Raw genomic sequence first — 26,106 nt, forward strand, 5'->3', positions numbered from 1 at the left:
ACTGGACCAGTAAAATGGGTCCAGGGTCAATCAAAACATTGATCCAGCTAACAATGGAAATGATAAACCCGGTACTTGACTGCACCATTGTCAGAGGCATATTCTTGCTAGGCAGTGGGATTATAATTCACATTTAGTTGGTAGGCTGACATTTTAATTTGAACTGGTGAATACTAATTTTGGTACCAATATATAGTTCTCACTATTATCTGTTTTTTTACTCATTTGTATCCACAGCACAACGTTGTTTACAGATCAATCAAGGTACAATACTTTATTAAACTGAGCAGATAGTGAAGAGAGCTCAGTTTGCACAGTACTTCTGAAATCACTGGCAGTGTAGAGAAAAATACATTTTAAATATCTCATTTTAAAACAGGAGTTCTGTTAGCCTTAGTCTGAGAAATGAAAAGGCTCAGCTGGATTACATACTAAATTCCTGTGGCGCAGTGTGGAATTTGTATGTTTGCCCCATCTTCACATGAGTTTCCTCCCACAGTCCAAAGATGTACTGGTAGATTAACTGGCTTCTGGGAGACCTGGCTCTGGTGTGAGTGTGTGTGCCCTGTGATGGACTGGTGTCCCATCCAGGGTGTACCCTGCCTTGCACTGGTTGCTCAATGAAATAGGGTCCAGCAACCCTGTACTGGATAAAGCAGTTAGAAAATGGATGGATGTTCACTCATTCACAACCTAGCCCAGACTACATGGCAAAGTAAATATGAGGCAGAACAGCAACCAGCATTTGAGCTTGGGAATTGAATTAACATGATATAATACTGCAATGGAGAACAATGCATATAGTTTTAATGGCATTTATAATATTCATACTCAAGAAATTCTCCAAAGAAAAGCAACATAATGGAACAGAACTGAAAGGTTAACAGACTAGATTAAAAATAAATCACTTTTTTGCTTGCAGTAAAGGCAACACAAGTGAAATCAGATTAAAGTATTAAGAACTGGATAATATAAATCACCACATCACTTTTTTATACTAAAGACCACTTTTTTATAGTAAAGGTATGCGTGATCATTTTAAAAGTTTCTAACCTCCCCCAAAATATCTAATGTCACACAACACATTTCTTCACGTTTTTTGGCATAGACTAAGATAAATCAAATGCTTTCAATGGGTCTGTTTAAATTATCATAGTGGTGAATTACTGCAAACAACAGAACCTGTCTGGAGTGACAAATAAAAAAAGGTCTCAAAGACATACCCCAGAATTAGACTAATGGAACCCTAATTGGTTATACAATCACTATTAGGTAACACATCACAGCAAAAGCTTTGTTTTAATTAAGATGCAGAATTCGGTAGCTGGTTTGTGTCCAGTTAAGACTTCAGAAAATTGATATGGAAGCCAGTTCACAAAGCTCCAGACAGAGATCCTTGTACTACTACTGCTGAAACATTTCCCTATTAAAATATCCCTTTAACTTGAAAATAAAAATGTAACTACTTAAAAAGACCCTTAAAAACAGAATAGGGATGTAAATACTGGTTAATTAAATATATAGGAATACTCGTTTGTTCACTTTGCTAATAATAATGACAAATTATTTTAATCTCACTTAGGAGGTGTTACACAACACAGAAGGACAAACGTCACTTAATACAGAGGAACACAATCTCTGGGAATAAATCACAGAAAAAAATCCAGCACAATTCAGAGTTTTTTCCCACAGAAAGTAATTTTTTTAGAACTCCCCTCCTCCACTACCAATGTGTAGACCCGGCCCGGATGATGCGACGATTGCCAAAGTACACCAGTACGCTGAACACACCCCCCTACTCTTTTCAAATAACGCCCCATGATTTTTAATAACCACTGGGAGATTTGTAATGACCAACCTTAGCTTTTCCAAGAGGTTTTCCATCCAGTTACCACCCAGGTTCACACCTGTTTAGCTTCAGTTTGAGGTTTCCAGTTTATAACTTTCCTATCTTATCTGCTGGAACTGATCTGAGTGTTCACAGCATTCTCAGGGTACGCTATTAATTGGGGGTAAATTATAACCTTCAGTATAAACAGATTTCACCATTTCTGAGAAGCTACCATTCAGGGTTGCACAAGATAACGTCACATATCCGAGTTGAACAATTCCTAAGAACCCTAAGATAATACCGTAGGATTTTGACATTTACAAATTTAACGAGCCAATTTGCGATTTGCTCTGGCCCCCAGGTCTTGGAAGGTAGAAGAGCAGAGTGGGATGAAACCAAGCTAAAAGTTAAGTGCAACTTTCAGATTAGCCATGTAAAAGACTAGGAGAACCTACCTAGTGAGTGACCTTCTCCTCGAGCTCAAGCACATGGCAGGCAGGCACAAGTGTTACATTGAGGAACACCCTTAGAAAATTCAATCATGTTAAAAATGTATGCGAATTCCCTAAAACATGCTCAGATTTGGTTCAACCAAAATGATCAATTTGGCCTCTCACAAAATACTTCTTTGTTATTTACAGGTCGTATACTTTGTTAAATGTGCCTCAATTTGCAAATCTCTGCAGAGACAATCTATTCTACAATCTTGTGCAACAACATAATTTAATAGTTTGTTAACTTTTTTATAAACACATGGAGGCATTTGTTAATCACCTGAAAGATGCTCGGCAAAGGAGCTCAATAGTGAAATTTCTACTGAGGTTTGGGAAAAGGATTTAAGCAATATCCACATGTGCTCTATTAATGTTAGACACCAAGACATACATGACTGTGTCCCAAGATACATAAATTCAGAAATGAGTAGAAATATTCCAGTGATCCAGCATTTTTACAGCTTTCTTGTTGAGATAAACATAAGTGTTTGGGAAGAATATACCCCCCAGATCCTGAATTAAGTGTTCAGAATCAAAATTCAGACTAACAAATGCAGAACAATCAGCACTGATGATCAGAACGGTTGTGGACAAAAAACGTCCACAAGTCTTACAGACTAGAAATGTGTCACTGTGCCCTGTTTCAAGAGCTGGTTCAACGAGGAGATTGTTTCTATAGGACAAACACTATGGAGCGATTCCACAAGATGTGGGGTCCCTTTTTTTCATGTTTTGAAAAGACTGAGCTTTGTATTTATCCCAGCTTGTTTTACACATCCAGTCATTCTGCGGTTAGTTCTGCCACAGAGTTTCACTTTATTCTCATCTCAACAAGAAAGCTGTAAAAATGCATGAGAAAGTATGAGCTTTTTGTCCGGGTGTTTTTTTGTTTGTCTTGTTACTATTTTCAAAACTTCTCAAAAAGGGCTACTAATAACTGAATTTATTTAGCCTTAACGGAAACTCTAAACTCTGAAAGGCCCCTGGAACTGACTTGGTCAGTGTCTTTCAACCGATTTTTCTAGGTTTTCATTAGTAGTTACTTTTGAGCATTGGTTTTTTATGTGGAGGTGGTGTGTTACATAGTGTAATTAAAAGTTAAATAAATTCTGATTTAACGGGTCTTCAATTTCAGGTGGTTAGGCCTCTTCTAACTGTTTACTATGCCTGACTGCATGCAAAATGCCTCCGAAAAATACAAATCACTACACTGACAAAAAAACAGCTCCTGGCTGCTATGTTTTTATTTTCTCCAGAAACGATGCCACAAATGTAGTATTCATTATACTGCCAATATACTATCCTCTCACACTGATTTTGACCTCTGCAATTAACACAGGGTCCCGCTTTTGACTTCTGAGCAGAGGAGATTTATTTGTAGCAGTCTTTCGCTGCAAGGCGGAACAGGGTTTAGGTTTTATGTATTAAATCCTTATAGTAACTGTCAATCCAATAGTACAGTAAATCCAATAGTATCTGTCACTTCACTACAAAAAGAAAGGTTCATTGGAATGGAACTACAATGGAATGAGGTGTCTTATATGGTTTTATAGTTTATATGACAATTGTTTTTAGAACATTTTTAAATTTATTTTTTATTCCTATTCAACACCTGAAGAAGGCTCCACAGCCAAAACGTTGTGTTTCTTTTCTTCTCTTTTCAGCCTGGAATAAACCTTTACTTGTTCCTTTGCAGCCTCCTGTTACAGCCATTGTGCACCTTTCTACACTGATTCATTCTGAGATGTCACAATCTCTCCAGCACACATGACCACATGATCCGAGAGCTTTCCTGTACCCCGAGTCGTAATGAAGAACCTTTTTATTTTGCTGTTGATGTTTTCTCTTACCACTGAATTCAGCTTAAACCACATTTTATATTTGTGATTTTGGGCAGCACTGCGCCCCTGCGGTGCTGGGGCCTTGGATTCCAGAACTGGAGTACTATCTGTGTGGAGTCTGTATGTTCGCCCTGTGTTCACAAGGGTTCCCTTCCGCAGTCCAAAGACCTACAGGCAGGTTAACTGGTTTTGGGATAAACAGACCCTCGTGCGAGTTGGTGTGTTTGTGCCTGTGTGCACCGTGTGATGGACTGTGTCGGACAGTGTGTATTCTGCCTTGCACCCTCTGCTTGCCAGGGTAGGCTCTGGCTCCCCCACACTCCTGTATGGTATACACTGATTAAATAATGGATGGGTGGATAAACACACTCTATATTGAGTGGGTTGAAGACGTATGTCCAGTTAGTTCTGTGACTGAGAGAACACGCAGTAATAAGGTTACAGTGACTAGCTGCAGTTTCCAACAGCGGAATTGCTTTGCTGTAGCATTTTTAGCCTGTGTTTTACAAACAAGAACTGAAGCTCCGTAAGAATTTGAAGAAGCAGAATACTTACACTTCTGCTGCAATAACTATCTGTAAATCATGATGTATTTGTTTCATGGACTCCAATGTAATACTTCCATACATTCTATTCTATTGTGCAAGGTTTATTGCTTCTAAAAGTCCACAAACTAAGATGTGATTTAAACTAATTATTTTAACAATTGCACTTCAAAATACCTCAACTTACATATATAGTTTATGACATTTCATAAAGATACTTTGTAACTATACCTATATAAGGTGCAACATGTTAGAATATAAGTTTAGAATTTTCCCAGCTGTAAAGAAGTAGCACAGTAGCCTCTTCCCACAGGTGTTGCTTTCTGGTGAAAGGGGCTCAAAGATAATTCTGTAACTCTTCTTTCAAAAACTTTCAGTTCTGAAATGCCTCACTGCTGTACACCAAACCTCCCTGGAATTAAGTAACGTAACAGAAGTCTAAACTGGCGTCTGATCCTAGGAGGTTCTCAGCCAAGACAGTTTCCACACTTCCAAAGACGCCGATTATCTTCACCAGTCTGTACCAACTAATAACGTTAAACCCAACTTTATGTTAATTTTTCTATACAGGATGCTCATCCTAAAATAGGGGCCAATGGCCCCAAAACATTTCAAAGTAATGGTGAGCTGTGATTTTAATTTATATTCTAATGCAAGATGAGCTTTTTGAAGCAAATTTCTTCATAAAATACTGCTGTTCCAAGAGATCATCCAGTTTTGTATTTCAGATTTAAATTTAATAATAATAATAAAATTATGCTAGGTGATAGTTGAAAAGAATCAATGAATTTTCTAATGAATATTATTTTGCAAGTACCTACACTTTTAGGCCACAATTTTTTACCTTAATTGCCTTTTATCATCCTTTAAGTTTCCTTTTAGAATGACAGAAAAATATTTCTGTTGAATACGTCATTTCACAAAGACCTTTAAAATCCATTAAAGTCAACTGTATCTCATGGTATACAACCCTGAATCAATTATTTTAGGTCTAAATTAAGGTGATCATTTATAATTGAATTACCTGAGTCAAATTCCTGAAAGATGATTGAGTCATCCCACATGCTCCTTAACAATGATGACTATGGGCAGGATCAGACACATGTTTGTGTGTTGTTTATAGAAAGAAATTAATGTCTGATAAGGAAGGTGAACTGAAAATGTGATTAATAATTCAACTAGGTAGCTGCGTCAGCATGCAGAGGCTGCAAAGGAATAAGGTTTATTCCCTGCTGAAAAGAGAAGAAAAATAAAACAACGTTTTGGCTGTCAACCTTTTTTGGCTGTGGAAGAAGCCGAAAAAGGCTCCACAGCCAAAACATTTTTCTTCTTCTCTTTTCAGCATTGAATAAACCTTAACTTCTGATTAATAATGCCTGTTTATTGTTTTCCCCACTTTTGCATCTGAACAACCTCTCTGAAAAACAATACTAACACAGGAGCAGCCAGCCCTCTCCAATTGCAGAAATCAACATCACACCTTTACAGTGTGTCCGATACTTTTTATACTTTATCCTTCACCTGAGAACCGTTAAACTACTTCAAAACAATAAAAACAAAACCACTTCGGCAGAGACAGATACAAGCAGCACTACAGTATTATGTATGAAGAAACTATTTCATTTCCTCTCCCCGTTTTCAAAACTTTCTTACAATATGCTAGAACACAAAAAGGAAAAGTCCCAAATGTAGGCAGATGCAGACCTCAGTGAGGATTTCTGAATGAACTGTTGAGTTGTTACCCAGCAGCTATGACTGCCATATGGACAAATCTTTGATGCATAATTCAACAAGTTTGTACAAAAATACTGATAATTACCAACATTATTTTTTGTACTCAGCTGAATTTTCCTTCTATAAATGAAATAATAAAAAACCTACAGGGGGAACAGAATTATTACATACTCAATTTTAAATACACCTATTCCCTTCAACATAATCCATCTAAACAATGCTTTAAATAGTTTTGAATACCACAGTCTGTACTTTTATGCTGAATGTTTCTTAAGAAGGAATGCACATTTCTCTGCATAATCAACAGCATACTTCTGTATGTACTGCCTTCTGTGCCACTGTGCCACTATACTGAGTACTCTTGCAGAATCCCTTCATATAAACTTGGGTTTCTACACCACAATCTCAACTTCAATGTTTAAAGATAAACAGACAGCATTAGATATATAAAAGTCTAAAGGTAAATCCTACAATCAGCACCAAATGGCCTTCAAACTTTTGCTGGGGGCATGGTTTCTTAGCAACCAAGAAAACAGCCAAAGAGAAGGAAAGCTCTTCACTAATTTTTCAAAATTGGAATTAACCAAGGTACAACCAAAAACCCAAAGTCTCAAGGTCACACAGCCAAGAGAGAAGCAGTCAGTTCCCCTACTTAAGGTTTAAAATCCGGTAAAATACTGCAAACACATCAGGGCACTCAATAATCTGATTATACTTCTCTGGCAAGTAGCAATAGTAACTATGGGAGTAAATGTGAATTAAGCGCTTCACATTCTATGATCTCAGACATCAAGATGTCTATAGATAAGCAATAAGAGAATAATATAAACAAGGAATATGCCCCAAAGAGCTGTTTTTGTTTTTTAAAATCGGAAATCAATTGAATTATCATCATCGTTTCAAAAAAGCACAAATGCAAGTCCTTAAAAAACAAGCACAAACGCCCTCCTGCTCTGCCATTATTTTTAGCTCCAATAAGATGGACATACACCCTGTGGATAGGTTCAATTGCTCAGATCATCTCAGCCAGACTCCATTTAGTACTAGTTCCCACAGGAAATATTTACTCTTATGAAAACGATTGAGATGAAAGCTCTCAAGAGAATAATAAAGAGCCAACATATAAGTGATCGAGCTCTTTTTCTTCTTCATCTTCCTTTGAAACAGCCCATCTCCTACCTAAGCTGGTTAGGACTCCCTTATCTCCCTGATACTCTCTCACGCCCCTCCTCCTGCTTCACTTTCACTGCTTTGGGAGTGCTTGGAGAGCTGCTGAGGGAAGGGAAAGAGGAATTATTCACAGGTAATCACTTTTACTTTGGCAACCAGTTTTAACGACTCAAGTAATTCAAATGGTGCTCTCAAGATGCGATAACAAAGCAAGCAGAGAACTCAAAGCAACAAACCTGCAATGCAACAGATGTCGTGGAATGAATGTCTGCTGCTGTATATGTTCTTTTAGATTTATCAACAATGACATAATGTTAATTTTTGATTCTGACATAAATCATTAGTTGTAGAGCCATGCTGGAAGCCTTCTGCTCTCCTAGACTTGCCAGATTGCATTGCCTTTGCTGACTGAAGGCTACAAAAACATCCAAATGCAAAAATTATGGACACCTGCTGAATTCTGAAATACCACAACATCGTTACTTCTTGGAGTTACAGAATCCAATAAAGAAAACCTACGTTTTCAGACAAAAACAGAGATACTGACAAAGTGTTGGTTGATTCCCTTCACTAAGTATTCATTGCTAAGAACACTGTTTTGTTCTCATTAAACATACGGGTTCATATCCAGTTCTCTAATAAACAGTCTGCTCTAAGACTCAAGTTTCCCAGTATTAGAAAAAATGTGGTTACTCTGAGACTGTCCGCAGAGTAACCACATTTTTTGCAATATTGTAACAGCAAGTTAAGGAATTGGTGCCGTTTTCCCCAAACATGGCTACCACACTCAGCTGGGCTCCAGCACAATAATACTGACCTACAAAAATGTTGTGTGAACTGTAGACCATGAAGAGAAAAATTAAATCAAAATACTTGCTTAGCTACCTTCAAATCATCATTCTCCCTGTGGACATATTGGGGTTCATCTGCTATAAAGGCACTCCAAAACTTTTGACTTATGAAAAGGCAGCACAACCCTGGAAAACGCAGAGCCTCGACTCTGCTGAGCGATACGAGGTGTGGCACGTGTGGAGAACGCAGCTAACAGAAAACATCAGAGCAAGCCGGCCTTCACTGAGGAAGGAGGCCTCAGGGTGCCACAGACAGCTCCACGACAGAAGCCTGTCACAGTCAATACAGCAAGTACACATGGCTGACCTAACTCCGCAAACGTGTAATAAGAAATGTTAAGCACCCATCGATGTACGTGCTAGGAAGGGAAAGAAAGATAAAACTGAAATGAAACAAAAAAACGATTTCCAAAGGCACTTGGCTGACTACTGGAAGCACCTGATCTGATGAACATGAATATTCGACAGTACGAGTGCTGCCAACTTGGAAATATAACAGAGTAAGTGAAACACACTGTAAATACTGAGGAGAGACGGGTGCCCGTGCTGATTATGTTTTCAATCACGTACACTGCACTGCACTGAATGCAAGAGTGGGGCCAACAGCAACTTTGAAAGCCACAGAATTGAGGGGCTGAGATGGGAGAAAATATTCATGAGTAAACGATATCCCTCATCTCCCCACAAAGGGGGGTTGGATGGAACCGGACAAAAAACCTCTCTCAAGATTACAACAAAGCTCCTAAGTGATAACTCAAACGTGGGAATAATGTTTTGTGGTCAGAAAAGACAATATCGGAAGTTTATGGTCTAAAGGCAAAGCACTACCTCTGACAAAAAGCTTGTATAGTGCATCACTCAGTCAGCACCCTCCCTGCTATCAAGCACGGTGGCGGCAGCATCATTATATCACAGTTCTGTTTCTCATCAGCAGGGACAGGGAAGATTGCCAAGACTGATGGGAACATACATGGAGCAAAGTCCAAATGACAAGTGACAAAGGTTTCGAAGACGAAAACCTTTTTCCCTAAAACTGGGACAACAATTAAACTTTCAGCAGGACAATGAACCACGGCTACACTTTAGTAGCTTAAGAATAAGAAAGTGAACGTCCTTAATACGCCCAATCAAAGTCCTGACTCAAATCCTGATGAGAAACTGTGGAAAGATGCCATGAGAGAGCCTTCACAAAATACTGCGTCCACATCCCTGATTATTTATGCAATTAACATGTTTTATCATTTTCTCTTAATTTTTTGTCGATATTTGCTATGAGTTATCTGGCCCTTAGAAGTCTTCCGTTTGAACTTTTAATATTTTATTCAAAACTTGACTTTCTAAAAAACTGTATACGTAACTTTGTGATCTGTAAACAGGACACCATCAGGAGGGTCTGAATTATCCTGCAAGGCACTGTTTTGTTAATCTCCAACTCTGCTACATCTGCCAGGAAGGGCTGGAAGTTACAGTCAGTTGTGAACAGCATTTGATGTGTTTTAGAGATTCTTGCTGTGTCTGTGTAGTTAAAACCACTGAAAAACTACAGTTTTTGTCTTATATTCTAAAATAAATACAAGTCTTAAAACGTATTAATGCATTTGGGTGTAACTATGAGCCGCAACAAAACCTATACTGTAAAGTGCAGCTGCTGACACAGATTAATAAATAAACAATTTCTGTCTCTTGTGTACTCATTAAATACAGAAATCTCGGAGACCGAGATTAAATTCGTGAATGTTTCCAGCCCAAAATGTTCCTACATGGATGCTGTAACAGGCATGATGCATTTCAAGGCACCAACACCTCCTCTTCTCGTACTACAGGAAGGCACAGGAGGCCAGACTGAGAGGAGTAGATGTTGAGATTGTCACTGTGGCATCATGGAGATGTTCTGAATCATATGGTTATTATACATTAACATCAACACTGAAGAGTATCAAATCTGAAGAGCAGTTTGATACACTTTATGCTTGATTTTTGTTTCATACCCGATTTCCATTTAATTTTTTATTATATTTTGGACATTTAACACTAACTCTATCCCCTCTTTCACATGTATAATAAAAGAAAAAAAGAAGGGGGGAAAATAGAAAATAAACAGAAAATCAAAATGACAGATGAATCTTTATACAAATAAACTACAGAAGCACTTTTCTGACTGCGCCATGAAGCTACAATATCTTTCCCATTTTAATCTTTTTGAAAATATATGTTGCCAAATTCTAAATCTAAGAGTACTTTTCTCTAGAAGATATATTTCATTCATTGAGACCTTCCACATTTGAGCGCTTGGTCTATCGGGCTTTTTCCAGTGACTAGTGATGTTTCATGACTGCAATTCTGACAACAATGCACATGTATTTCTCTGCCTCTGGTGACAGCTCATCTAATGCTTGTGCCAAAAGGTCCAGGGATCAGTTTTAAGCTAAAAAAAACTAAATAATTCCTCAAGAAACTTCCATGTACACTCATACCCTGGTATAAGGACGTTCGATATATACATTTTCGCTAATTCGAGCACAAGAAATTTGTATCTCGTAATTTCCGATTCGTAATTTGAAGTTCGAAAGTGACGGACTTTGGCCTAGAACCTCCTGCGAACATCGGAATTCAGCGCCAGGGAACAGCTGTCTGTTTCTGGACGGGGGGTGTGCATTGTGGTTAAGGAAGCCGTGAGGCAGCAGTGCTTTGTTTATGGTCACGGCAAAAGATTGTGGTCTCATTTTCAAAGTGTTTTTTTGTGTTTGTTTTGTAGCTGTTCATTATGGGCTCTAACGAAAAGAAAAAAGTTTCTTTAGCATAATAGTCGACAACAGTATGCATATCGTTCTAGCCAATCGCTTGGATAGTGATCGATCACGAAAGAAGGAAAAGTGTAAATATGATATCAATTATGTTACAGCTATAGTTGGCTTATTTGAGTAGAACTGCGTTGTTCACTTAGCTTCGTATAATGGTCTGTATGGTATTATATATTTAGAGTGGCTTTGAGTGAATCAATCCTTGGTTCGGAACAGGGTGGAATTTTCCCAATGAGAAATAATGGAATTTTTATTTTCAATTTACGGTCTCCTGCCTTCCGAACAGATTTTCAGGAACAAATGAGTATATTTAATGACTTTGCATGATCAAAATGAGAGTGCATCATTTGACAGGTGTTCACTGTAGTTATACTCAAAAGATTTGTCATATTTGACTTATAACTGGGGGTCCTAAAATAACAAATATGGACTTTCCATGCTTTATCTCTCCATGAAGAAGTGTTAAAGGTTTTATGCAGATTTAAACATCTATCCTTCTATTCTTCAATTGCTATGCAAGTGCAAGCTCCTTTTCCTTACTCCTCTCTTATATTCCTCCTTTATTTTCTAATATTCTGTAACCTTCTGATATAAAACGCCACAAGATGTTTCTACCTTGACTTTATATCATATTTTATTAATGGGTCTATACCTGTCATTATTCTCTGGCTCAAACTGTCTTTAAGATAACATCTAAACTGAGAGTTATGCAAACCAAATGTCTAGACCAAGTGTTAAAATGTTACAATGCCATATCACATTGTGTCAAAATTATAGAGTACTAGTAGGGCCTCATTTGGAATACTGTGGAGAGTTTTGATCTCCACGTTTTAGAAAAGTTGCTGCTCAGGAAGTAGTCAAACCATCAGATTCCTTTGTGGCCAGGAATGTAGTTCTGCTCTCGAGGGCTAAAAACTAAGCTGTTTTAGTCTTGAACGGAAAAGATCACAAGATCTGATGGGCAAATACTGAAATTACCCAAAGGCACTGACAATGCCAGCCCAGTGACCTTCTTCAGTATCAACAGTGAAACATAAATCATAGGACACAACTGGAAACTATGCTGAAATGTACTCAAACTGGGAACAGGGGGCACTTCTTTATCTTTATCCAAGGGTTTGTTGGACTTTGGAAGAACCTAAAACCAGTCCAATAACATGGCTTTATTCAAGGAAAAGGAGGAAGGTACACTCATACAAACTACTACTATCACCTACCAAATGGGCAAGATGTCCTGAATGTCCTCATGTGATTTACAACTACCCTTAAAATCTTACTGAGAGATAACAAGTAACTTAACTTCCATCAAAATTAAACTTCGTTTAAAGGCAAACTTATTTTATTTTCTTTCTCTGCATAAAATACTTACCTTTATAGCTTTAATAGCTGACTTTGTTATCTGGGTCATTTTTGCTTTGGAGATAGGTGGCTTGTATTCGTTCAAAGTGTACAACTGAAAAAGAAAAAAAAATCAAATTGTAAAACAAATCTAAAGGCTTAATAATAACTTTTATTTATGAAGTGCATTTCCAAAGCCCAGCTTTCTTAAAATTGACGCAAAAACTGTACACTATTGTAATTAATTAAGTTTCCATGACCAACATTCAGCACCTGCTACAACTTATAAAAGGCCCAGCTAATGGACAGGCTTTGACGGCGAGAACACAACATGCACAAACAGAACTGTATGGCAAAACATATGAAAAGGCACCACAAACACGGCAGTCTTCTCCTATTCTGTTTATTGCTGTAGAGCCTCCTTCATGGACATGACTTTCACTTTCATGACTTTCTTTTCCTATCTGTTTGTTAATCCATCTTCTACAGTGGAACTGCTCTTGTATTTGGAACTTTCCTTCCATGGTGCTGTGGATTTATGGGATTAAGGTGTTTGACAAACAAATATGTGACTGAAAAGGGCGATTTGAGTTTAAACAAAGACCTGTCTGAACTATTATCGCCCTACTCCCCACTTCGCAAGCTTCGCTCTTCTAACTCTGGTCTCCTAACTGTCCCCCAAGCCCGTCTACACTCTATGGGTGACAGGGCCTTCTCCTGTTATGCCCCCAAACTCTGGAAATCTCTCCCCAAGGATTTCAGAGAGTCACCTTCTCTAAACTCCTTCAAATCCAGACTCAAAACCGTCTTCTTTAGAAGAGTCTTTACTTAACTGGTTCCAGTCTTTACCCCTCTGCCCCTACTATACTATACTGTCTCCTGTGTACTGTATGTGATTTATCTTGTGTATTTATTTATTAAGGCACTATGTAAAATGAAGTTTTTATTATTATGTTTTACCTATGGTATTAATCTCTACTTTGCAAACTTCTGGAATTTAAGTACCTTACTTTTAGAAATGCAACACTCTTATTTTATTAATAGGAAAATCATCTTTATAGCCCTCCATGAATATGGATATGTAAATCAGTAGTAGTTTTTCACTTTTTATTTGCCTAAATCACAGCAATCCTAACAACTAGATCCACAACAACCAAAACAGAACTTAATTTTAATATAAAAGGTTTCTGTTTGTGGTATAGTACCTTTATGTAGCCTGGGATCACAAAGCATACAATACTGAACGCTTCAAATTCTGCAATGCAAAAGATTTTTGTAGACACTGCACATTCTACAAACCGAGTAAATATTTTACTGAAATCCCAAATCATTGTTTAAAAGGGGGGCATCTTTTTTAAGATATGGAATTTATCTAAGCTTAAGTGCACTTGTGGATATTCAACTGGCAGTCCTTTCAATCCACTTCAGTACAGAACTCTGCTATAATACTAATACCAACCTGTTGAATTATCTAATGATTATTACAACCATTCAACAATTAAGATATGCGCAATAAAGATGAACAGCTCACAACTCTGTAGAAGTTAGATTGATCGAGGTTCTCACAATCTAATTGAGATTTTTCAAGATAAAATTCTTAGAAATTCCTTTTTTTACACAGAAATACATAAGATGTGCTGTTTTATACTACTGTATTTATAAATTTCTACTGATTTTTGTTTCAGTGCTTGTTTCGGAAAACTTGCTAATGTAGCCAACACACTTGCATATTTTTAGCTTAGCATCTGAAAGAAGAGAGCAGGGTGCTGGATGCTGATTACTGCATTGATTTTCTTTTAATGATGAGGTAGCAGATCTCAGGCGATAATGCATTTTACTAGCAAAGTCACCTGCCCGCTTCCACTGTTAAACTTTTATGCATTATTATCGCTGTCTTCCAGTTGTCTGAAATAAAGTTTCAGAAAGAAGACTTTGTAGCCATTGCAAAAAGTGTCAGTTTCCGGCTGGCATGATGTCCCCTCAAACATTCTGTAATATCTCTGGAAGTTTATACAGTAGAATCCTGGTTTATGGCTTAATTTAAAGCTAAGCAAGTCACTATTATCAATGAAAGGGAAGGACTATTTAATTAACAGTTAGGACCACAAACTTACCATGTTTTTTAACTAAGATTGGGGTTACAATGTGAAGAAAAAAGGCATGTCTAAAGAGCCAAGGTGCCTTACTGAACCTTTGATTTTTAAAGATCTTTAAAAATAAATACCAGAGTGTGTTATACGTGACAATTGCCAGTTTAATGGCAACTTCCTACCCAAATTAAAAATAAAACATATCAGCCTAGGAAACATATGATAATATTTCCAAAATAAACCTGGCTGCTTAAAAATGACGTTCTTTTTTGACTGGTACGGTATCTGTCCAACGCTCACAGGCCTACAACTTAAATATTTACTTCGTAAAGCCATGTTTTAAAATATTCTGATCAGCCTTGTACACGATCGTGTATTACAAGAAGCATTTCAGCTCCAATTAATGAATAATAGAAAAATAAACCATTATATAAACATTATATAATGATGTTTTCTCGCATTACTGGCTATTCTGTAGAGACTGTTTTTTTCCACTGGGCCCATCCGCCTGGTGCATTCGCTGCTTAAAGCTACAACGCACTCCCAGTGATAAAAACACATATATTTACACTCATAATTTAAATCTTAAAACGACTGTACTTCTCTGATAGTTGGTTTAAAATAGAGAACGGTGTTTACGTCTACCCTGAAGGTAATACTCCTAATACGGGTTCTTTCACGGGGTTCAGGGGATTGCCAGTTTCAATCTCGTTACGCGTTCAACTACAACCTGTTATTGAAACTAGCTACGCCATTCCATTAGTAATTTAAACTAATTCGCTGTTAATCAGATCGTTAGTCAGGTTAACACCATTGCAAACGTACCACAGCCTAAGCCTAGCCGGCATTTATGCGGTACCCGTTCTGTGAGACAATAAAGACGCTGCTATTACAGCCCTCTTTAAAACACGGGCAACTTCGCGTTTAAGACCTGTTTCCTCCTCTACAAAACTACCCTAATATTATAATTCGTTCTTAAAACGAGCGAAAGTAGGCGATACCCGCTTTCTGCGTTGACTTTGCCGTGCTGTTTCTCTAGTGTTAGCTCTGCAGAGAAAAGAATGAGGCCCAGCGCCCACTGCCCCCGCTCCCTCCGGCAGAACAGCCAAGCTACGTGCCTCACGCATGAAATAAAACAAAAACTACACGACGGTTTGGTGGGGTCAGGTGCAAGATGAACATACAAACCTCGCCGTTAAACGCCTTAACTGCCTCCATGGTGCTGTACTTCGCGGTGCCGAGCTCGTTTCTTTCGGGGGCAGCGGCGTCGCTTTCACAGCCCCACTCGCTGCATGCTCCGGGTCGATCTGTGTGTGTGCGAGATGGAGGGGAGGCAGCCAATATGGCGGCTGCGCCTGAACACAAACACCGAGAGAGCAGCCAAGCGTCCGTGTTCGGGCATTGCAATCCGTCCGCCCGACGGCGACGACCAGTGTTTGGGTACTGCCGTTGCTTCAGTTCCTACCCCCACCTCTCTCTCACACACACACACCTCTTGAGGTAAAAAAAAATGTTGCTCTGTGTAAAATTTTAAAACGAGTGTTGTGAGGTCCAATCTGTAAAATAATTAAACTTCAGGTTTTTAATTATCGCTTTCCTTTGCGATTTTAATTTTAGGCCCTCACACGCCTTTCTCTGTCAGCACACACAAACATAGTATGTTTTTGAGCGTAGATGTCACCCGCCTCTTGACTAAGTTTGACTGTTGTTAACTTTTGTGAAATCTTGCTTGGACTATGAACAAAGGAATGACTGTTGTGTTTTCTTGAATTCGGTGTCTTTTTTTTTTCTCGGTATCGCTTCCGAGATCACAGAAGCAGAGATTACTCCAATCAATATTTCTGCCCCTTTTCGTCTTTAATTTACAACATTTTATAATGTATGTTACACGTTTTTCTTTTATAATATTCTATTTAAGAAAACTTCTAACTGTAAGAATACACATTGTAATATAAGCAAGGTTATGTGTACATAGTGTTGGATTGTTCTATGTGATCTGTGAGTGACTATCTTCAGCATTTTCCTCATTTACTGGTACAGGAGACTTTGCTGTTGGATAAAACGCCCATTTTGCCTGACAGAAGATATCCATTATTTTATTGAGCAAAAAAAATAGACAGCGGGGTTACGACATTGTAGCCTAGTAACTTTAATTAGGAACGAATTAAAATTAAATCTTGTCAGTCTTGCGTGGTATCCTTTAGCTGAGGAACAAGTAATAGGTTTATTCCATGCTGAAAAGAGATGAAAGAAAACAACGTTTCAGCCGTGGAGCCTTCTTCGGGTGTGAGCCTCCCACCTCGCACGCCCGAAACTTTGCGTTTTCTTTCTTCTCTTTTCAGCATGGAGTAAACCTATTACTTGTTCCTTTGCAGCCTACGCATGCTGACGCAGCTCCCCACCTGAACTACTTCATCCTTTAGTTGAGATGTCAAACTCAGATACTTCAGTTGACACCCAACACAATCTTACTACACAACCTTGTAGTTGAGGTTCACCGTCAAAATGTAAAAATTACAGTTGTTGCTGTATTGGTAGATGATGTTGGTATCTTTTCTATGGAATACACGGGTATCTACGAGCCCCTAAACACTTTTAATCCTATTGAGCACCATTGCTGATTTACTTACAAGGTATCAAAAGAAATGTACTATTATTTATGAATGTTTTCATGAAACACATGGATTTTGGATACCGAAAATCCATGTGCTTCATGTCAACTCTTTAGCGACAGTCAATTGATTTCAATCTCATCACAGGTGACGAGATGATTTCACCTACTGAATGTTAAACCTGGTGAAAGTCAAGGTTATGAAGAGAACAACGTTTCTCTAACAACTTTATCCTGATGTAATTCGACAGCTAGTAGCAATGACAATTGAAGACACTGGTGCTTAAAGTCAATTTAGGGGGAAAAAAAATTAGTCACTCCCAAATCTGTTTGACTCATGATCACCATTGCCTGTTCATTTTGGGTTGTCATTTACTTTGGTAAAATCATCATCAAGCAGTTCAATCAAGACATGAACTCAAGAGCAACGAAACTTGATTTGTAATGAACAGTTGACCCATTCATTTTCAAAGCCAATTGTCAGAGTAGAGGGATGTCACCTGATCAAAAAAAAGTGCAGAAAACTGGAAGACCTATTCATTCCTAACAAATAGTACATAGTGTTTTCTCAAAAGATTACGGTGCTCTGGCCTTCAGTTTTAACAGTATATTCTTAATATTGTAACGCAACGGGGGCTCAGGCGGGCGCCCTTGCCGCATCTGGTCGGCCCAATCCCGACTGGAGGCTCGAACCCGGGACTTCCGCGTCTCTCTGCAGCGACCTAGCCCCGTGAGCTAAAGAGAGATCTCTCCACAGCCCAGTAGCTGTGGTCCTGCTATCACAGGGAAGGGCGGTGACGTCACCCGCTCTGGTACGCCGGCTCTTACACAGTGCCTGTCGGCCGTAAGCGTTACAATATCAATAGGCAAATTATGAATAAGTACACGCAGTATCACAGTGATTTTTTTTAACCGTAATATTTTATGGCAACTAAAATGCCATCTCATGTTGCCTTTGTAATGTTGACTTACCGCGAGGCTGACAAAACTGAAAGCAAGCACCTAGCACAATTCATTACCTCTCTCCAGCTGCAGGATACAATTTAGGTTTTGGATGTTGTGGTCCTACTGTAGTTTTTTTTCATACCTGTGGGTTAAGAGGAGTTATTATTTTATGAGGTATGTTCCATTTTGAAAAAAAAGATGCCATGTCCCAATATCTTACCAAAATCACTTTAACGGATATGAACAAAGATATTAGACAATTGCATTTCTCTGTTTATTGTTTTAGCTGACATAAAAGCTCTATGTTTCAAACACGCGGTAGTAAAAGCATACTTACAGGGCAATAATAAAAGAAGTTTACATATTATCTTTACACTTGCATATGTACAAAGACATCTATGTATTTACAGTTTTAAAAATATTAAACTATTTCTTGCCATAAAATACTTTCATATAAAGGTGCCCCACCTTGCACCGTTCCCATAATTTCCCCTGACTTGTATTTGCAAAAACAAGAGATTGATTTCACATGCACATAGGAGTAACAGACAAATGTTCCAAAACACTGACTCAGCGATACAGAGCCCTGCTTTTGTAATTGTTGGCAATTCTCTCTGATATTCTCTGGCATTCAGTAGTGTTGACATTTGTGCTCGAGGGACTAGGAATCCAAATATTTTCAAGTATATTATCTAAGTAGTGCATCTGTTAAACTATATAGAATTTTATAATATAGCATAAAGGTGTTAAGAAACAGTTTTCAGATCTCATAAAGAGGAACAATATCCACAACAACTTTATTTTAAAGATGACCTCTACCCACTAATCCCAGGCATGAGAAATACATACTGGCTGGAAGGGGAAGGGGTTGAGGTGAGGAATGCAAGACAGAACAAAACCTTTTAAAAGGGAGAAAGCCGAGATAAAAACCACAATTTGTATGATTTGTTTAAAAAAACAAACAAACAAAGGCACGCATCAGGGTTAGTTTAGGTCAAAGTCAAGAAATTGTCCATTCCCAGCTTGTAGTCGTTTCCAATGTTTCTTCCCCCACTGCATCTCGCACATCAATAATTAAAAACAAAAGAAATAAGTCTGAGAAAGTCCACACCAAAATTAACTTACTAATAATGAAGCGTTCCTTTTTCTTTAGTATTTGGAATAAAAAAAAAAGGTTTCAGGGCTGGGTGGGTAACTTGCCGGAGCTCCGTTTCGGAAAGACAGCCCGCAGTTATTCTTTTCAACCAAAGAGGGCGCTGGTGAGAGGCTCCCGCATCCGAGCGATCTGTGTACGGACAGCAGCGTTTCCAGTAGGCGACCGGGTCAGACGTTCGTCTCCGTGCAGGGACGAGGCTGCTCAGACGATGTAGTTTGTTCCTCTTTGCTATTCTGAAGAGGGCGGTGCTGGCAGATCTCCTGAAGCAACAATATGTTTGTTTCCCTCCATTTTCTGTACTTCTCCGCTGTCAGGCTGGGGTCTTGTAACAGTACCTCGATGGTAATCAGGTCTGCTTCTTTGGCCTGAGGTACACACAAGGAAATGAATGTTACGGACACCAGTGTTTCCTTGCCTGCAGTATTAACGTTCCCGTTCCGAATCTGTCATAATCCCCAAAAAATAACCTTATCCTAAACTAACTTCATACTGTTTTCAACAAGCAAATACATCACATTTAAAGAAAAACGGGGGGGGAAATCCATATAAGGCAGTGTGCTGCAAATCACCGCTCTTTAATCTTGAGATGACAAGTATGGATCCTTTTAAAAGATATTTTAAAATATGTTTTAGCAAAGACCATGCCATTTTACGATGAAAAAGGGTCGTTAGTGTTCAATATTAAAAAAAAAACTTTTATGAATCCAGTTCATTCTTTAAGAAAAGAAGTCTTAGGCTGCCATCTAGTGTCTGGCCTATATATCCTGCAATACGTTTCAAATCAAAGGCCGTATCATTGATGTTTAGGGCTCCAACTGTGTAAGGAGTTTTTACAGCTAGTTCCAGCTAACGACAAGAATCTGCTAAAAAAATTTTGAGGTGTGCCATGCAGATACAGGAAACTGGCAATTCATTTGAACAGTTTAAAATGTCGTTTTTCACTTTTTAAGCAGAAGCTGCAGTACATGGAGTAATGCTGTAGAACACGCCATCCCAGATTTAACCTCAGGTGCTGGTTTCTAGCCGTTCTTTCTTCCTAATAGTGAAATCAGGTGAGGGCAAAAAAAAAATGGCTCCGCCTTAAGATAATAACCAAATTTGTGAACAAAGAGCGATAATCTGTCACTTACGTTTTAGAGCTACCGTTCTGAATTACAGACACGGCCGTGTTTCTATGGTCAGCCGAGATGCGTATAAGATCCACCCGTGGTCTTCCAGCCCGAGCCGCTACAATCGATCTCCTCTTCCCCCCAGCCCTGAGAGTTTGCCAGCGGGGGACCTACCTTCAGAGTGCTGTTCAGGCTCCTGACGTGATGCAGTTTCTCATTGACATCCTGATTTCTGGAACGCTTGATGAATGATTTCCGAAAGTCCTTTTTGGTCGACGGTTTGCGCTCTCCGATTGGAGACAGGCTGGCCTGTTTCAGGTGGATATACAACTTTTCCATTTCATCTGAAGTGCTCTCCCGGCTTTCTGTGGCAAAATGAGAACGCTTGAAGGCCTGGGTGCAGTTACCGCAATAATAGACGTGGGCTGCATGAGTCTTATTTTTGGAAATGCGTTGTCATGTGTCTCGGTGAGAACGGCAAGAGACACGATACGCGATTTCAGTACGATTTGGTAGCAAAATAGCTCTCTACTCTATGTCAATTCGTAAAGATTTCATTTTCACGCTGTATTGATTGAGAGTAAAGCCCAGCTAAACAAAACTTCTCAAACAATTTTTAAAATGGAAATATAACTATGACTCAAACTGCATCACCACCATAACCTTCATACCAGCCTAGTCAAGAAGACAGATGTAGCCGTGAGACCCGGTTTCTTTCAGGAAACAGCTGGATGAGATTCTTTGATCAACTAATGTCTAATGACTGAACAGGATAGATGGGCCAAAAGTCTCCTGCATTGGGTACCAGTCTTATGTTCTACTGGGTGTACACAGGCAATCTGCCCTCTTCTTGTTCCATCTCTGAATGCAACCTTTCTACTTTCAGAGTGGAAATACCCTTTATTTGTTCCTTTGCAACACAGACCCCCCTCAAACTTACTGTTTCTTCAATCTATCACGGCAGATTTGTACAAAAGTAAACTTAAAGGCCATTAAAAGTACTTTCTGGTAAGTCATTTCAGTACACAACCTGACAAGTCCTAAAGAACTCAAAATGACGATTTTAACAGACCAACACTGTTCTGAACGACTGGCATCCATTCAATGATGCCGTAGAAGCTTTATTGAAAGCCGTAAACAAAACCCTGAGTAACCACAGACAGTATTTTGTCTTTGATTCCTCCTGACAGATCTGCAATATTTACGCATCTCGAACTCTGTGCATGTATGTGGTCAACTCTGTCGAATACAGAAGCATACACGATCTCTTTAAAAGCTCCTTTATGGGTTGCATTTCTGATGAGCACAATCTGACCTTAAGCAACAAATGACAACAGGAAGTGTGGTCTCTCTCAACTTCCCCTCCCTGTATTGTGCACTTCTATTAATAGAAAAAATGTTGCACAATTTTTTTTTTAATGTACTGGCAAGTAATGTTAAAAATGCTAACCCAAAACATCCTACTTTGCATTCTCTGGAGGGAGAAAACATTTCATTTTCTGCACAATAGTAACCACATGTCGAGAAAAACCTCAGAGATTTCTGAATCTAGATTCGTATACCTCAACAATAAATCTCTTTCCAAGCTCTTCTCCTCACCACTTCTTGGGAATAGTGGTGGACATTACATTTTTTGGGTCCAAAAAGGTCAATTTAATAAACCAGAGTATCTATCCCATTTTGGCACAGTTGTAACAATGATGCTGTATTCACGTTGTAAGAAAAAAAATCCATTATTTCTTCAGTACATTTTTCAATGTGTAAAAAAACTGAAAGAATTGCACTATGGCTCTGCAGCATTAATCACTCCTGCTCCAAAGTACTTGAAATGGCTAAAATAAACATCCTATACAATAGCATAATTGAGCAACAAACTAATTATACATGTTCAGATATTGTATATCATTCGGTAATCTCAGGTCTCAAAAACAGCACATTTTTTGGGATTTTCGGCATTCCTTAAAGTCTCCAGAAAACAAAAAGAATAATTTATTATGGAATTCACTTGGCAAGGCTTGAACTTTGCAAGATGCAAAGCTTTTGCTTTGCTTTGACCCATCATGTCACTGGTGTAAGTAAAATCCCACTCAAACTGTTTTTTATACATTTTCGCATTTGGAATATCTGCTTTCACTCTTGGGTATCATCCTGACCTACACAGTTATCCTCCACCTTTTTCCCTTTTATTTCCTCACAAAAACTCATTGCAGTTTGTAGAACATCCAGGATGATGTTTTCAGTTTGCCATTACTGTGAAATTACTAAGGCAGAAAAAATAAAAACTGGGAAGAAAGCAATACAAAATCTTTAGTTTGCTGCTGGAGAGCACCGTGTAGGAATGGTTCTGGATTGCTCAGCTTTTTTTAGAATCTGCTCCTGTGTTAGGATTTTGTCAACAGAAAAAATCCTCAATTTGTGCTCAGAGTTTAACACTGCAAATGGATCTGACTTCATTGCAGCTACGCATTTTTTTCCCCAAGTACAATTCCGATCTTGAAATGAACAGCTCAAAGATATTTCCAATATTTTAAAGTTCTGTGTTCTTCATTAAAGGCAGCAGCTCTTCTGAAGAGTAATATCCCTGCTACTCCACTTCTTTGTGGAAAATGAGAGCCATTCTATGTCAGGGGACAACACAATAGAATAAAGTAACAAAGAAAAACTTCAAAAACAACAGAAGAAGCAGAAACTGATTAAACGGGAAACAGTGCAGTATGTAACCCGCAGTTGCAAAGTAACATTTAAGGTAGCTGTTGCTAAAAAGGCAAAACTGAGAAAAGATGGCAGCTTTCTGCTTACCATCCTCAGTCGGTCTGGACGACGGAGATGCCATGTCACTGGTTTTCCGATCTCCACAGATTACTACAGCAGGAAGCTCCACGCGCGACTGAGGGTCCGGGGACTCACCGTCTAACGAGCTCCCCGTCTCCTCCTCGCTGCAGGCGGGGGGCGGGTGCTCCGAGTGAATCTGCGCAGAGCAGGTCAAAGACACCGGAGCCTCGGAAACAGGGCTGGGGACCACCTCCCGGTGGGACTGGGCGTCTCTGACTGCGAGCTTGGACAGGGAGGCAGCAGACCTCTGTGATGCCATGGTGCTGGCCGGAGAAGAGAGAGAGCCGGTGGCCTCGCTGGGAGGATTTGAGGAATAGGGAGGAGGGAGGGTCTCCTAATCAATGAACCACAGAAAGCAGCAGATTTTGTTTAATGCCTTGCAATTGTTTATACATTGTGCACACTGTACCATCTATTGCAGGTCCTGACATCAAAACAAAGGGAATCCACAATTAGTACTAAATTACTATTGTTCTTTTTCTGCAGACACACAATCCAGCAGCTATGGTCTTGCTACATTCACTGGTCAACATCTGAATCTGGCTACCCGATCCTTACTTTGTCGAATCACAAAAATGCTATTAAAAAACAGAACTAGAGATTATTTAGTTTAGAAAAAACATTTTGTATTAAAAACAGACTAACTGTATTAACAGGAAAGACAAACCAGGTTTCAGAGAATTGGCAATACAGTGGTTTGAGTTTTGATATGACGGTAGCATTCAAATGCAAATGCAATTACAAATAACTCCTTCAATGACAGAATGAATAAATGTCAGTACTTAAGAAACAGGATTCCTCCAGCAAAGAATATGAGCAAAGCACAGAAAAACATTTAAAGGAATGTGGAGCCCGGTTCAGTAATGTAATTGGATTCATGTCCGACAAAGCAGATTAAGTAAAGGCTAGGATTAATCGCATTCCATTGTCAAACTCAGTTCATTCTGCTTGCAATTCACACATTAGAGCTTGCTAATGCTTGCTAAGTAGTGAAAGGTGCACGATTTCAAAGATCAACTGATCAATCCAAAGTTAAGTGAGAGGGACTCTTGGACATACAGCAGCAAAGATGCATAGTTAATGAATAAATGAATGAAGTTGGTAACAAGCTTGCAAAAGAGCTGAATAAACAATTTCAGAGGCATTTTCCCTCACTCAAGGCAATGTCTCAGGGACAGAGCAGGACTGACCAATACCAATTTAAGGAACTAAACAAAGATAGAAAAGGCCGTCATTTAAGATTAAATTTTCCATTTTTGAAAGAAACAAGTGATTTGAAGACTTTGTAAGCTATTAAGCCAGTGTTGGATATAGTTCTCTAGATCACCTACTGTAACAAGCTACTGAAGGGGCAAACACACTCACTGAATCGGGTGTGATGTGCGCTGAATAGGGAGGGGGTGGCGTCTCTGTGATCTCCGCTTCTTCATGATCACTTTCTTCACTCCAACACTCTGAATTCACAGAAACACAGATCAAGCCAAGCTCTAGCCCATCAAAGGACATTTTATTCCATGTAGCTCCAGTACCATTATTAAAATAATGTCATTATTAAATCTGTTTTCTGACTTATGAAGATGAGTCCTATACATAGTTTAGAGAAATCAAAATACAGAAACATTGCGTTTTCCAAGCGTACTCTATGTTATAAATTCATCCTTCCGCCTTTTACAAGGTGGATAAAAAAGGACCTACAGTACAGATGTGAAATTAGATTTTGTGTGAAATCAAAAACATAACTTACCTCCATTATTTTTTTCTAATGGCTCATAGTGGATTGCAGCCAGGCCTAGTTTATTCAACCACCTGGAATTAAAAAAAAGTAGTTTGTCACCAAACTACACAAGACTTGAAAACGTCTTCACATTCAATCTTAACAACGTGTTCAACGTGTAATACTCACACACTTCAGTGAAACTTATGTTTCTCTACAGGTTTAACTAAGAAAAGGCACAATAATACTACAGCAGACTCCTGGGCCACTCTAAAGAAAAGAAAGAACTCTGTTACTAATGATAATTCCTTAAGTTCATATAGCACTTTTTATTCCTTAGGTTCCCACTTCACACAAGTGAAGCGACCCATTGGTATCCACCCCTGACACATGGCAACATGGCAGCAGGCTCCGGTGGAGAGGGAAGAAACTGCTTCATCAGTTTTATTAATGGGGATTTTAGGAAGGCCATCATGTACAAGCCCAGAATGGAATCTAGCCACGACACCAGGTCTAACATCCCTACAGTTTTGAAAAGTGCCGTGGGATCTCAAAGGACCAAGCAGGTGGGACCTCTGTTGAGCATCTCATCTGAAAAATGGCACCTCCTACAGTCGTGTCCATGGTCACCGTGCTGCAGCACTAGTTTGGAAATCCAGCCCCGGACAGAAGAGTGCCTTCTGCTGGTCCAACAGCGCCTCTTGCTCTTGCTGCTGCAACCTGGCTCTCCTTGAAAGTCTCTAAATCACAGTGCTGACAACAACTCGCGTTGCTCAATTTCTGAGATTTGACGAGATCAGGCTACAGAGAGGTAACCTCCCCCCCTTTATTGAAACAATAAAGCTTTCCCATTCAAGTCTGAATCCGTTTTAGACCAGCCCAATGAAATTACAGCTTTAATAAGGTTTATACACACTTTGTGGGAAGCACACTGCTTCTTGGGTATCGAATGACTGCTTTTAATGTGGTTCTAATTTCATACAGCACTATTGCTGGACAGTTCCATGAGCTAAGGTAGAGCTTATTTAAAGCACATTTCTCAAT

At 39.0% G+C, this 26,106-nt stretch overlaps 2 protein-coding genes across 6 annotated transcripts in view; both read right to left on the reverse strand.

Annotated features, from left to right (window-relative positions):
- Positions 1 to 16,127, reverse strand: part of scaf8 (SR-related CTD-associated factor 8) — a 39,543-nt gene extending 23,416 nt beyond the window's left edge. For 2 of the 4 annotated variants that reach the window (XM_088626605.1, XM_088626604.1), the window contains exons 1-2: positions 15,884 to 16,127; positions 12,637 to 12,720 (exon numbers count right to left, since the gene is read on the reverse strand). In XM_088626605.1, coding sequence (XP_088482731.1) covers positions 12,637 to 12,720; positions 15,884 to 15,913 — 114 coding nt within the window. In that variant the 5' untranslated portion in view covers positions 15,914 to 16,127. Of the gene's footprint in view, positions 1 to 7,624; positions 7,718 to 12,636; positions 12,721 to 15,883 lie in introns of those variants that run through there. The other 2 variants (XM_088626608.1, XM_088626607.1) reach the window with 2 other exon arrangements.
- A 2,384-nt stretch (positions 16,128 to 18,511) lies between these two features.
- The window catches only part of LOC148675355 (connector enhancer of kinase suppressor of ras 3-like), an 88,344-nt gene continuing 80,749 nt past the window's right edge, over positions 18,512 to 26,106 (reverse strand). The window contains exons 21-25 of one of the 2 annotated variants that reach the window (XM_088626609.1): positions 25,093 to 25,154; positions 24,714 to 24,802; positions 23,316 to 23,682; positions 20,691 to 20,881; positions 18,512 to 19,772 (exon numbers count right to left, since the gene is read on the reverse strand). In XM_088626609.1, the coding sequence (XP_088482735.1) occupies positions 19,575 to 19,772; positions 20,691 to 20,881; positions 23,316 to 23,682; positions 24,714 to 24,802; positions 25,093 to 25,154 (907 nt within the window). In that variant the 3' untranslated portion in view covers positions 18,512 to 19,574. The remainder of the gene's footprint in view (positions 19,773 to 20,690; positions 20,882 to 23,315; positions 23,683 to 24,713; positions 24,803 to 25,092; positions 25,155 to 26,106) is intronic. The other variant, XM_088626610.1, reaches the window with a different exon arrangement.

The sequence above is a fragment of the Lepisosteus platostomus genome, chromosome 3 (genome assembly GCF_059453375.1).
Source record: "Lepisosteus platostomus isolate fLepPlt1 chromosome 3, fLepPlt1.hap1, whole genome shotgun sequence".
In the NCBI taxonomy this organism is placed as follows: domain Eukaryota; kingdom Metazoa; phylum Chordata; class Actinopteri; order Semionotiformes; family Lepisosteidae; genus Lepisosteus; species Lepisosteus platostomus.